Source organism: Calonectris borealis, chromosome 13 (genome assembly GCF_964195595.1).
Source record: "Calonectris borealis chromosome 13, bCalBor7.hap1.2, whole genome shotgun sequence".
Taxonomy (NCBI): Eukaryota; Metazoa; Chordata; class Aves; order Procellariiformes; family Procellariidae; genus Calonectris; species Calonectris borealis.
The window spans coordinates 15,674,008-15,688,202 of NC_134324.1; the positions used below are offsets into that span (position 1 = coordinate 15,674,008).

The 14,195-nt window shown below is 44.8% G+C and overlaps 1 protein-coding gene across 1 annotated transcript in view; it reads left to right on the plus strand.

The window, feature by feature from the left end:
* MAMLD1 (mastermind like domain containing 1) overlaps positions 1-14,195 on the plus strand; it is an 84,827-nt gene that overhangs the window by 40,808 nt on the left and 29,824 nt on the right. The window contains exon 2 of the mRNA XM_075162273.1: positions 9,462-11,171. Coding sequence (XP_075018374.1) covers positions 9,462-11,171 — 1,710 coding nt within the window. The remainder of the gene's footprint in view (positions 1-9,461; positions 11,172-14,195) is intronic.

The window sequence follows — 14,195 nt, forward strand, 5'->3', positions numbered from 1 at the left end:
AAAGGCCCTGGGTGAATGGGTAGGAGAGGAGCCGTTCAGGACATTTCCTTTCCCTGCCCGTTTGTTCCATCCTTGTTAGAGTTGTGCTCCACTTTCTGATACCACTTAGGAGAAACTTCAAACTGCTCTTTTAAATGTTTTATCCCCTGCCAAGCCTGGAGAAGAGCTCTGGATGCAGTAATGCATTGCTTTCCGACACAGAAAGTAAGCAGAAGGCCACTCGGCAGCCAGACGCAAGGTGTTGGCGGCCAGGTGCAGGCACACAGGGGAGGTTGCAGCTATTATTCTTTGGGGGAGCAAGTGCGAGTACTTCAGCTGTTGAGAGAAAAATGCGTTTTTTTCAGACTGAAATCCCATTGTTTCTTATTGTTCTGAGAATTTCAGAGCTTTTTGGCCCCGGGTTTAACCTAATTGAAGGCTTTGCCTCCAGGCTGCTAATTCCCCAACCGTACCTTTTGACAAAATGGAACCTGTAGCTTGATAAAACCGCAGGAATAAGTCTTCTGGGATTTTAAAAAATAATGCAATATGTAGTAGAAAAGAAGTCTCAGACTGCGTTTTACCTGGTTATCTAGTAAATGGTAAACCTACCTCATAATTTAGGAATGTACGCAGCCTGTTTCTTACACTTAGTGCCTGTTAACTTGTGGTCATTGCATAACTGTGCCAGTGTTAGGGGCTGAAAAAGAAGAGAGAAAAGTATCTTTCAAATCCCAGTAGACCCAAGTAGCAAAAACATCACTTTTTGCTCAGTGGAGAGGATCTGCAATTCTCCAGCCTAGCTATTGCCGTGAGAAATTAATGTAGTCTACAAAATTACTGCAAAGTGTTCCATAGGACTTTGAAATTAATGGACTATAAAAAAAAGATATAAAACAATACTGCTGGTATTAAAACTGAGGTAAGATGAGGTAATACTGATGGAAAGGCGTTGAGTCTAAGATTGATCTTGATTTACAGCCAGATATGAAAGAAATGCTCTTGTACTACAGCTTAAAAACCGAGAGGCAGAGAACTTGTTCTGTCTTCAGCTGTCTAGTTAATAACACTTGTCATTAAATGGAATGTGGAAGTTACAGCCAAACAATATGCGTGACGTGATTGCTATAAGTCTTCAGATGACTAATTAAGAGGCATCTGTACAGAGATCTCCTGCTAGCAGTACAACACAGGAGCAAGCACTAGTCCTGTTCCTCCAGATCCATTTGTCAGCAGCAATTTTTCTCCTGGAAGAATTTCCATTTTAACAGTGCCGTTAATACCGAAAGCAGATGAATCGCTAAGGAAAGACAAGATGGGAAGGCCCTGAACATTTGTTTTGATAGGGCAGATCTCTGTTGGTGCCTTTTAAATGAGATTGGTAATTCTGTCTGACCTGCAAAGGGGCAAAGCTACTGGTTCGGGGTTTTTTTCTTTTTTCTTTTCCTTACACGGAATGTTACTTGGTCTGTTGCATGTGGCTGGCTTGTGTGGGATGGCAGAATAGGTATATTCTGTGGTTTTTTTTCTCCTTGGAACTGATCCTACATTGATACCTTCACATGGATGTTAGTGTTGTTGCCTGTAATTTTACACAAGGATAATCAGAAAAACCTCGTTCACAAACTTGCTGCTGGGTAGCCTGTAAGGTGTTCCAGTTCGAAGCAGGATGTACATCAGACAGATTTCTGTCATTATGAGCGTAACTGCATTCACACAAATCGGTATGAGAAAATCGTAATTGTAGTATTTCCTTCCCTTTAATTTTTGGTTAAGATTTAGAAAAAAAGAGCACATACCTTAGGCTCTTGGTAGTCCAGGTTGAATTTCCTGTTAGTTTCTGTGGTTTAAGCTTATTGTAAGATCACATCTTTCCGGTTTTGTATAGTCATGATGTTTTGGATTTTTGTGCTTACCAGCAAAACTATGCAGTTCTCAGTATTTGCAGCCAGGATTCCTTCCTATGCCGCATGGTGACTTGGGGAAGAAGGCCACGTAGACGAAAGAAGGTGCCAGGTCACCAGTCACCATTTAAAAGTTCACATATGTTCAACAAACAAGAGACCTGTTGTACTGCAGCAATGTTACAGGGAAGGGGAATTGATTGTAGCTCTGGAGCGACAGTGCAAGCAAGCAAAACCCCTCATCGTGGGCTCTGGCGTGTGTCTGTCAGCCCAGATCCAGGTGATGCTTACAGGCATGGGACCAACTGCCCTGTTAGTTCTGTATTTTTGCACTCGCAACAGGGAGCGTTGCCACCTTTATTAAGGGAAAGCACACACCTTGTTTTCTTCCTTCTCTTCTAACACAGCTTGAGGTTCCTGACTTACTGAGGGAATAACTGGAGAAGATCACAATGAGTGGTGACAGTAATGTGGCAAAGGATCATAGCACGCTCCCGTCAAGTCAACTGATGTTTGCTATACTGATGGGAGATCAAATTCTACGAGTGTAGCAGCGGTGTTTAGGAGGAGTTTTACATGTGCATAGCCCAAGTAGCAATTTCCAATCTATGTTAATATGCTTGTTTTAAAGATGGCAGTTTTCATATTGCCACTGTAAATAATTATAAATTGGGAGAAGCTGTAGTTCCAGGTAAAAATAATCCACATAATGCATACAAGCTAGCTAATAACCAATGTCCTTTCATGGTTAAAATGACTGCTTACATCCCCGGTTCCTCTTCCTACATCCTCCCTTCCAGTTGCCTATTTCCACGAGCATGATGAATAGAAGGAAATCCACCCCGTGAATTTTCCCTATTCATAATCCTTTCTCCACTACCACACCTCATTACAAACGGATCTGCCACCTTTCCAGCCTACAAATACCCAACAGACCCCAAAGCAGACTTTACTGAGGAGCTGGGGTATTGCTGTTCTTAAGCACAGTGAAACACATCTCTGGTAGCTTGGAATTGCAATGTGATCCCTTTCCTGACAATGTGAAATGACGACTTTACGTCCATCCATGCTGAAATCGCTTGAAATCAGAAGGGTCAAACAGCCTAAAGCAGTAGAAAGAATGTGATTTTAGCTTATGTTTAATCTTAGTATGGAGAAAGTGAATGGTAGTTTTAATTGCTTGAGCCTCCTTGAGTTCTCCTTGTAGCCTGAGATGTGACTTTGATAAAGCATAGTTTATGTTCCTCGTAGTCATGGACTGCTTCGGCTACTCACTGGTCAGCAGGAGGCATTTTTTCTTGGATTCAGATATATAATGTGAGTTCCTGTTACCAAACTGCAGCCAGCATGCACGAATGGAAACTTGCAGATGTGCTAAATGCCCTTAATGCAGTGCCAGGTTCTGCTGTAGTTAAATGGGATCTTTGCCCATGAGCATTTGGGTTTTGTTGCTCATGTGCAAGCCAGCCTGCTACTAAAGCAGCACGTCTGATAGTTCAAGCAGGGCTGCAAGTAACTGCTGCCATTTGAAAGGTAATATTATATCAGATCCACTTTCCAGCCTTCAAACACACAGTCAAATTCTCACCTCTTTTTTATGAACTGTCCTCAAAGATGAGTAGGACATTAAAATCTAGCTAGAGTGTGGATAAATGAGCAATGGAGAGCACAAACCTTTCCAAATTGTGTATTTAAGGCACAGGAGAAAAATTTGTGAAGTTTTCTTGTTTTATATGGAAAATTGCCAGTTTCATTTTCTCATTACATGACTGTTTTTGTCAGAACAGATAGAAACATTTTGGGCTGATGGGCAGATAGCTCTCGCTGAAGCTTGTTGAAGCCACAGAGACTGAAGTCTTGATCGCTGAATGCTGCAAACAGTCTGCCTCTGGCAAATGCATACTTCCAGTTTTGGCAGTGTCGAGTGTTTGAAAGAGACAGCGAGTGATAGATTCTCTGGTCAGCTCCGTTGAGCAAACCTTAGACTCAGGTTTTATACTTTGCAGAGGGAAAAAACAGTTTGCAATATACCTTGAAAAAATACTGGAAAAAAGACTTCTACTCATCTCGGGCTGCTGCATCACTCAGCCCTTCCACCAAAAATTAAACGTGTTCTCTCTGTCAAAATAATTCAGATATGCCAGATCTTAGCAGCCTGTTGGTGACCTGGATTCCCCAGGTTTCTGAGGCACCAGTGTCTTGCTCTGAAAGGCTTTGCGCAAAGCTGCCACAACACTAGCAAATCCCAGTATCTGTGGTGAGACTGAAATTTTCCCCGCCTGCCTCGTCTCCTTTTACCATCATTTCTCTCTTTTCTTCAATCAAACAAGATTTCCCAAGAGTTACAAGAGTCTTGAGATTCCCAGTGAAAGAAGGTTATCTGACTCCCATTCTGGATACCCCGGTCACGGATCCATAGATTTCATGCTATTAAATCAAGAGAGTCTCCAGCAACGATGGTGCATGCTGGAGGCAGGGGGAGGTGGACTAGCCGCTGAAGGAGAACGCGGCGCAGGCTCTACAGACATCGGTTCAAAATGGCAGCGTCCCATCGGGCTCGGTTCTCGCTTGAAGAAGCTGCGTAGGTGTGGGAATCGCTGCTGTAGGTTGGATCTCTCAATGGCAGTGAGTGGGGTGGGGTGGTTGCAGATCAATAATCAGCACCCTGCGGTTGCTGTAAATCAAGGCTCGAATCTCTGACAGGCTGCAGAAGCCAGGAAGAGGCACAGAAATACCTCGCCTAACGTTTTTCCTCTCTCTCATTTCTGCATTACGGTGACCTAAATAGGAATCTCTGGTTAGACGTGGCTTCTTGCTGGCGGAAGGGGGAGCATTGCAAGGCTGGAGAAACGAGGCTCTCCCGAGCGGACCGCGGCGGCTCTTTCCTCCCAGACACCGTGCAGGCGAAGGAGCAAGTGACGGGTGGAGAATTAACGGGGGCTGGCAGCAGGGCCATGGGGCAGCCTGGCTCACGTGGAGAGCTGGAATGGAACCGAGGACAGCTGATGTATTAAAGGAAGGAGGAAGGCTGAGTGACAGCGAGGCAGGGAGCTAGTCCAGAGATGTCCATTCGGTTGGTTATTAAAATCCGATGGAACCACCACGGTGTATATTTATTAACAATTTGATCTCTCTGCTCCAGTTTTTGCTACTTCCAGCCTTCCTTTCTCCCTTCATTGAGAAATAGTAAGTTACACAAGGCCAGCACCACCTCCGGAGTTTGGAAAGTGCCTGACGCCGAAAGTCACCCGAGCGGGCAAGTTCAGAGAGCTCAGTCTAGGAGAGGGTGCAGCCGAGGACTAGTTTTGTTTGCCGAGTCTGCCTTTTCTTCCTTGCACAAGAGAAGCCTGCGGAGCGCTCTGCCCACACGTAGGGAATCGGTTCTGTGCGAAGAGGTAGCGTGTGACAAATCAGATGTTTGCAACCGTAGCTGTAGAGCTTCCTTGGACGGAGCAGGGTAAACAGTTATTATTTATTCTTGTTATACTGCCATTGCAAGCTCGCAGCACGACTCATTTGTAACCTGGGTCTTTCCCAGAAAGACAGCCTTCAGTTTCGAGAGGGTAGGAGTGCTGGGATCATGGCACTCTCACTTCTAGAAGCAAACCTGAGATAGTGGAGAGCTCATAATTGGATATTCCCCAAATCGGAGGGCCTGCCTTTGTTTCCCAGGTATTCCCAAACAGAAGTTAGCCTGTGCATGCCAATGCATTTTAATGAATTTTGACAAGGTCACAAGAGCCCATTTGTTGCTTGTCTGCTTTGTCCTTGCTTGCACATATGAATGAAGCTTTCTCATACTTCGCCATGTACAACCTCCAGCCAGCTTAAGTGTGTGCGTGTTTATATTTTAAAGTATTTCTATTCACTTGTGAGGTATTCAGTTTGAAACACAGCTGCCCAATATACTAATCAGCAGAGAAAGAGGAAGAACATATTTTGGTGCTCTTCTTATTTCTGTTGATTTCGTCAAATAGCTTGAAGAAGGGGAGAAAGAGTTGGAATAAATCAGCTCCTTCCTGGGGAATCCAGGGCCAGATGAAGGAAATGGGCAGTAAAAATGGTTTTAGTACAGGAAGAGTCCAGAAAAGGATAGATAGGTTTTAAAGAGATGGTCTTGAAACGTCTGCGAGTACTGGATGAATGAGTTGCACCAAGCAGCTTCTCGAATGAGTTAGGTCAGCAGCTCCTGGTCCCAGAAGTCGTAGTGCCTCAGTGATAATCTCCTGCCACCGTTGTTCTCAGCATGTCCGAGCCAGCCAGCGTCCCCGTAATACGAAACTGCATTATTGTCCCCTGCGCGGGTCAGGGCTGCCACAGTGGCACGCTCATGGAGAGCAGTCGCTGGGAGCCGGGGAGAAGAATGCTGGCGGCTCACAGACGGCAGCAGCACAGTGTGCTGCACGGGAGTAACAACCACGCGTGTTTCCGTGGGGAATACTGAAGCAAACCTCTCAGCTAGCCCGTCCAGCCCAAGAAGGGATTTCTGCATGTAGCTGATACTCCATACTTAAGTGCCTGGTGAAATACTGTCGCCTATTTTTTTCATTTGTGATGTACTTGAAGCAGAGGGCTGAGGATACCCAGACCTCCCTTCTAACCAAAATTATTCTATGATTTGTTCAGTTGCTTTAAGGATGGTGTCTTTCTCTCTCAGATTTGGGGCTGTGGTCAAATCTATCTTAAGCAAAAGCAATGCTACTGAATTGTGTGGATTATACCTGCCTGCACTGGGGGAAGTTGGTCTTCTGGATTTTATGGTCCTTGTGCAAATATTCACCTGGGAAATAGGAGTCTTGCTTTTCAAGAGAACGTAACACCCAGCTAATTTCACTGCCTCTCTTACAGCCAGGCTTCTCACGAGGGCTAAGCAACAGCATCCTATTTAAAAATCCCGTCCCAGTTTTAGAATGCCCATGCCATCGGAAAGCTATGGCCTTATTTTATCTGTTTATATCTAGTAACAGTCTTGGGGAAATGGGAGTTTTGTTTTCCCATCACATTTACTCCCCAGTGCAACAGTTAAAAAGCTGTTTTTCAGAGTTTAGAAAGCCCAAATTTTTCCCCAGTAACTCAGAGCATAGGAATGTCCTATGGCAAAAGAAGCACTGGCAAGGCCGCGCGTGCCAGCATGTCAGCTGGCCAAGTCCGGGAGATCCCCACCGCTTCCTGCCTGAAGGTTCCCAGGGTGCAACTTGGGAACACGCTGTGTTTACTTTGGATGTCTGAAGCCCCTGTACAGATTCTCTATACATGCCTGGGTTTAAATATATGTAGCTATGCTCTACCAACATGTTTCAGCCTACACAGGGCAACATCTGTTGAAACATGCAACTCTGGCTTAGTTTTAGCAAAGAAAATGAAGGAAAACAATTTCATCCATCATTAGACCAACACTTGGGAGAAGATTTAGGCCTTGTTCCATTTCCTAAAGCTAAGCAAATTTTGGCCTCATCAGCCCAGAGGAATAATCAAATCGCTGATGCTTCAGCTGTCTCTGGCTGTGATGTGCAGGCGGTCTCTCGCAGAGCAACGATGCAAACCACGCGGAGCACTGCTGACCGAAGAGGGCGGTCAGGCAACCAGTGAACGGTGCCCTGAAAGCAACTCTCCCTGCTCAGCGACGGTTCTCACTTGCCAGTGGTTTTTGAGTGCAACCCCTGTTAAAGCAGTGCAACTGGAGGTCACAGGAGAGAAGAACTGATTGCTCTAGTAAGGCATAACTCTTAGAGGGTAGGGGGAAAATACCCAGGTAAAAAGGTCTCTTTGTCACAATGCCATTCAAAACTGCTGGGTCTGTTGATGGAGGGTAGGTGAACCCCTCCTAAAACCTGATCAGCAGCTCTCCACAGTATGCAGACCTGCTTTTCCATCTGCCATGATGATCATACAATTAACTTGTATCTTCTCACTCTCCTCCAGACGTCTGTGTAAGCTGGATGCTAGCATGGCAATGTCTGACACTAATCCTAAACTGCATCTGTAGCCTAAGCAACTGCAGGCACAGATCTGCAATCTTCTCTCTGCCCACCCATTTAGAAACAAGTGATGAGAGAGCACTGGTGTGAGCCCAGCTGAGCGAGCCACCGGGCAGCCCTCCCGTGTTCCCAGGTCAGAACAATGCACGTCTGCGGTCGATTGCCTGAACACAGGCTGAATTTAGGGGTGGACATTGGCCGTTTGCACAGTGACCTTCATGTGCACGGTGCAGAAGGAGCCGCCCAAGTTGTGCCCACCCTGTGCCGTGCAGCCTCCCCAGACCCTTCGGTGGTCGTCCTGTGACACCGTTGTCTGAGAGCACCAAAGTTGCTGGCCGTTGCGTAGTGACTCTTAGGCAAAACTGTGATGTGCTTAATAATTAGTGTAAAATTTAGAAGTTAGTCATACCCACCACAGCCCTAGGGTGGATCTGGTTACGCTGGGGTTAGGTGGTGGGGCTTTTCTGGTGATAGGAGCTGTTATTAGATGTGAATTTTTTCCATGGTACTAGATGACTGGCAGCACTTGCAGTTGCAGGCCAGGGCTGGGAGAGGCTTTACTGTGAGCCGGCTTAGAGGAACAGTGACTTTCTATGGTTTTCCCATTGCTGATTAGATACTTCTCTAAATGCTGCCTCCCTCTATTGATAAACCAGGGCTTAATGCTTATTTCCCTTAACTTGAAGCAGTAATGTTAATGTCTGATTAATCCTATGACATACAGGTCACGCTTGTTAAAATTGAAAGCCACAGATGATTATATTTGGGAGAGATTGCCATATCACGCTGAATTAGTATTAGAAGGGTTGTTTTCAGTTTCACTTTCTTCGTATGTATAAGGCAGGGTTTTTTTCCCTAAGATGTGCGGATTTACAACTTTACCATTTCTTGTAGATCAAGATATTTATATAATTGTATTTTGAAAATACTTCCATTTTTATGAATGAGTTGCAATCCTTCAAAAGAACAAAGCCCATACTGCCTTAGACTTATTTACTGGTTTCTGAAATCTAAAACATCTGTGATTAGGAAGCTTGAAAGTCTGTTTAGATAGATAGTTGAGAATTTGTTTTGTTTTGGTTTGTTTAGAAAGTATGCCAGTTATTTCAGATGTTCTGCCTATAAAGAATGTAAAACAATTTAGTTGTCTCAGGTCTGAATTTAATCCGAGTCACTGGCAGAAGGTCACTAAATTCAGTCCAGGGTTTCATTCAGATCTGCCATTGTTTAAACCTAAAAAATGTTACCATAAAAATGTTGGCATGTTTGTTATTCAGGGAGTATAATGTCTTAATTGAAATGGTACCAGAAACTATTTAAAAAACTTCTATTACAGTTCACATGACAGACAGTATTTTATAGCTTTAACATCTGTTTCAAGGCCAACATGTGAGATTTAGCCTTTGTCTGACTATAACTCTTTTGATTTCAGTGAAGTTGCACCCACTTAAGTCCTGATTGAATTTGTCTCACTTGATTGGGTTTTTAATTGTATAATTTAATTTTCTTTATCTCCAACCCAGTGTTAAGAGTATGGAGCTTCAGAGCATGTCAGAATAAGGTCAATAACGGATCCTTTCTTCCTTTTTTATTTTCCCAGTTACAGGGATCCATTAAAAGAAAACTGGAAGATGATAGCTCTCCTGCCTCCAGTGGCGTGCCTGACGTAGTTTTCCCAAATGACAGTAAAAGACTTTGTCTCGATGATGTAAACCTTGCCATGGGCCAAGGTGCCAATCCCAACGTGGCGTGTCCAGAAATGCAAAGTTCTCCGTTCTCCACCAGTCACAGCGCTTCTTCCCTGGGAGTCGCAGGTCATTCAGTGCTCCTTGAAAACAATCACATGAATGGCGGTGGCATTGGTTCCCCGTTTTCAGTGCCACCCAACACGGAAATAAATCAGAAGGGGTCCATAGGAGGGCAAACCAATAACATTGTCCACTATGATGAGAAAGGAAACAGCTTACAGTCTGTGGACCAAGAGCTGCAAGATCTATTGGAAGAGCTGACGAAAATGCCTGATCCTTCTCCCAATGACCTGGATCTGGAGAAGATTTTGTGCAGCAAGGCTGAAGAGCCACTTGGGCTGAGTCATTCTCAGCCAAGCATAAGCACCACCCCAAAGTCCTCCCCACAGAATTCCCACTTGGACAACCATGTTGGTAACAAAGATTTTTCTCCGGGCTGCAATCCAACCAGTGGAGGATCTCCTCAGATGAGACCATCATCTGCTGGAGCTAACTTCCAAGTTCCTCCCTCAAACAAACCTGCTGCATCGCCCATCTCTACAGCAGCTCAGAGCAAGAACCAGCCACCACCTATGCTTCCCGTACCCTTACCCAACATACCCGGCTCCAACTGGCACGCTCAGCAGCTAAAGCAGCTGGCAGCTAGCAAGCAGGTGTCTACTACTAAGCAACAAGTACAGGCTCCCAGCTGGCCAACTATGTCTCCTCCTGGTCTCTCTCCGCCTTACAGGGCAGGATCATCCCCACACCATCAACCTTTCAGTCCTCAAAATGTTATGGTGTCTGGCATGCCTGCTAATAATTTACCAGGAAACAACATTCAGAGTCCTCAAAACACTTTGCTTTCAAGCATGACTTCCAGCAGCACCCCATCCAATGGCCCCTCGCCTCCGTATGGGTCTGAGAAGCTCTCCAGTCCGGCTCTGAACCAGCAGCCCTTCAGCCCACAGAGCTCCATGCTGCCCACCCTGACGGCAGCCAGCTTACCAGCCAACAACATCAAAAGTCCACAGAACAACTTGGTTGCCAGCATGGCCTCCACAAATACTGGACCTTCTCCACCCTACAGGCCAGAAAAGCTGTCAAGCCCGGCTCTGCATCAGCAGCCCTTCAGTCCTCAAGGTACATTAATCTCTAACATCACTCCCACCAGCAACCCCACAAATATGCAGAGCTCGCTTTTTAAATCAATGACTACAAACCAGTCCAAAAATATGAACATAATTATGCAGCAGCCATCCAGTAGCTTACAGCCAGGTCTGGTGAGTGAGAGCCCTGTTAGCCAAGACCAGTTTTCCTTCAGTAACACCAAACCACTGTCTCACTTTGCCTCAGAGTCAGCTACTCAAAAGATGTCACCTCTGACAGCAGGACAAGGGCAGCAGTCTCTCATTCACTATCTCCAGCAGCAGCAGCAGCAGCAGCAGCCGTCTCCGGCCCCGCAGCAGTCCCAGCAGGCTAACAATAGCCAGTTTCTCCAGCAGCAGTTTCGACAGCTGATACAGCCGCATCGGATGCAGAGACACATGCAGCCCGCCACTTTGCCATCTCAAAGCAGACAGGTGAGAACGTCTCTTCTGTCTTTAAGGCTTATATGAAAATATTGAGTCATTTATTTTCTTATTTTTACTTTCCTTTGTGTTTCAAATGCGACATCGCTAAGCTTCTGGGGTGTGCAGAGTGTATACAAGGACAAGGCAGTAACAACATCCTGGTGTTATCAGAAGTAACTTTATTTATTTCTTCAATTGAAATGTACTGTAATTCCACCATGCGTTGTCTCTTCTAGCCCAGTGGAGAACTTTATGCTACTAGGCAAAACACATTTCATACCACTAAAATAAATTATTTTTATGTGTATGGGTGGTATTCTTATTTAGCCTATATTGTAAGCTGCAGAGATGTTTGCATAACGTGTTTCCCATCATCTTTTTGGTAGGAATAGATTTTTTTTTTCTTAGTGTTCTTCAACAAATTCATCTCTGTGTTATGCTTCTGAGGCTAGAAAAGATCAGGTGGGGTGAGAAGTGAAGTTAAAATATGACTCCTTCATGGACAGCAGGTCAAACATGTACAGCTCCCGAATAGCAAAGAGACAGACTTGAAATACCTGTTACCAGCATTTGCCAGAAGCAATGCCCTGCTTTGGATGAGGGCCATTCCCCACCCCTTGTTGATCTGCGATACCAACCGAGCTGGTAAATGCAAAAACGCAGGCGGCAGGAGTGAGACACAGCCCTGATTCCTCTCCAGCACCCTTCTTCCTGAGACTCGCGGAGCGGTGCGAAGCACTATCCGCTACCCCCCCAGATAAGAGAGATTCACTGTGAACGGGGACTTCAGAGCAAGGAAGGGCTTGGGGACGCAGCCTGAGAGCAGCCTGGGCGTGAGGAATAAAGAGCTATCTTGTACTTAGGACGAATAGTAGGAAACAGGTTGAACCTCACCACCAAAGCCAACACTTTGTTAGGCTGAGCCAACACTTTGGAAGCAGAATCCTTCAAGCTGCTTAGCTGTGCACACAGGCGCTGCATCAGCTCCTCGTGAAGGATTGAAACACTTCTCACCCAGCAAACCAGAGGTTGATCTCTGAAGCTCTGCTAGGATCCGCCCGAGAGCGTGGTGCTTAGCTGGGGAACACACTCCAGAGCTGGGTTTCTTTGCTCTTCTTCCCTGCTAAGTGACTGGTTCTTATAGAGGTGGATTTCTTCAATGTGGGTGACTTGGTGTAACCCTGTCCTATGATAGCAATGAGAAATAAGGGGATAGTTACTAAATGTCAGCTTCTTAGTGGTGAATCAATGAGGTGCATTTCCACTGTGCCACTTTAGGATCGACTCACTCTTTTCCAGGTTGTGCATGCTCAGTACCCCCTTGCTTCAATACAGCTGCTTAAAACAGACAGCTGGGAAGGGCTGATGACTTGCTGAATTTGCTTATCCAAATATATAACGTGTAACGATATGGCATACATAGTTGACTTTAAAGGCTCATCAATATAAGAACCCCTAATGCAACAAAGGCCTGAAGCAGTTGTGTTGCTTTAAGTATGTGAGGACCCTGTTTGTGTTCAGTGGGACCCAAATTAAACACAAAGTAGAGGGTCTTGCTGGCTTGGGATCTAGGAGTATGGATGGACATATGATTGAAAGTCAGTAAGTTGCTGCAGCTTCATGAATTACTGCCCATCAGATGTTTTTACTCTGGAGGCAGCGTGGGTGAATAATACATTCACGGTGCTTTACTGCAGCTCTGATGATGGCTGGTAAGTTGTTAAACTGCAGTAACATGATCGCTTTTGATCGTATGTCCATAACCTTTGAGCATATATTTTTTTTCTGGCTCCCCCGCTGGGTGTGTGGAATTGCCACGTCCCTGTTGGATTCCTGAGGTTTCCTGTGCCCTAGTTTTCCCTGCTTCGCATTTTTGTCTTACACCTCTGAACCCCCTACATCATTGATTAGCCAAAAAATAAAAAAAAAGGGAGAAAAATTCCTGCAGTGAGTCTCTTTAATTGGCCAGAATAGCCCCTCTTCCAGCAACTTTCCCAGTGCTCTGCCTGTCTGCATTTTTAGCTGATTCTCACTGTCAGAGAGAGAGTTGTTATAATTTGGCGGCTATCAGTAAAGATCAAGGACAGTTAAGACAATGATTACAGGTGATGAGCATTTTACATTTTCAGACTAGTTAGGTAAGCTTATGGTGCCTCCCTCATTTTACAAGTAAGACTTATTACAATAATTATACACCAGATGACAGTGCTTCAGTTTTACAGTCTGTTGAGCTGCCGAAGAAAGATGGTGGATGTTCTGAAGTGGAACGTTTTGTTAGGTTTTGATAACTTTACTGCAAATTTCATAGAAGAAAATGGATCCTGAGTGCCGAATTAAAAGAAAAATGACATGGAAAAAATATTCTAGGTAGGAAACCTTAAAATTTTGGGATACTTGCTACGTTTCTTTGAATCTAGCATGTAGGTCTGTTATTTTTCTGCAAGAGATTTCTTATTTACCTTGAGACATTGATACTGAAATTCTGGACCCGACCTGCTGTGTACCAATTTTACTCCATTATAGTGAAGTACCTCCAGCGACTGTGGTTTTGACTTCCAGCAGTGTACCCAGAGCTGAATTTGAGCTTTGCACCATCTCGGTGCCAATTCTCTCCTGAGGCAGGTGATGAATAGGACTTTTCAAGCCTAGAGCAGTTGTTTCATTAAAAGGCAAAATGTTAAAGATTCAGACGACAGGGGAGACGACTTCTGCATCTTCAAAAATTAGTAACCTTCTGGTGGAAAATTGCCTTTTTTAGCCTCATTCACAGAAATTTGCTCAAATTAAAATAACAGCATACCCTGCAATGTTGTTTAGCATTTAAAAGTCATCCCCTTACTCTCTGCGTGTGTTTGTAAATGTGACTAAAATTTATAAAAAGAAGGCATAGTACTCTCTTCTTTTGAGCAAGAGGTGCAGCTTTGTGCAGAAGAAGAATGTGGATGGTGGCCAGTTGGAGGGAGAACAATAAACCATGAAATTTGATCCTTGTAGCAGGCAGAGCAACATGGGCAAGAGAGCAGCGGCTGGGAC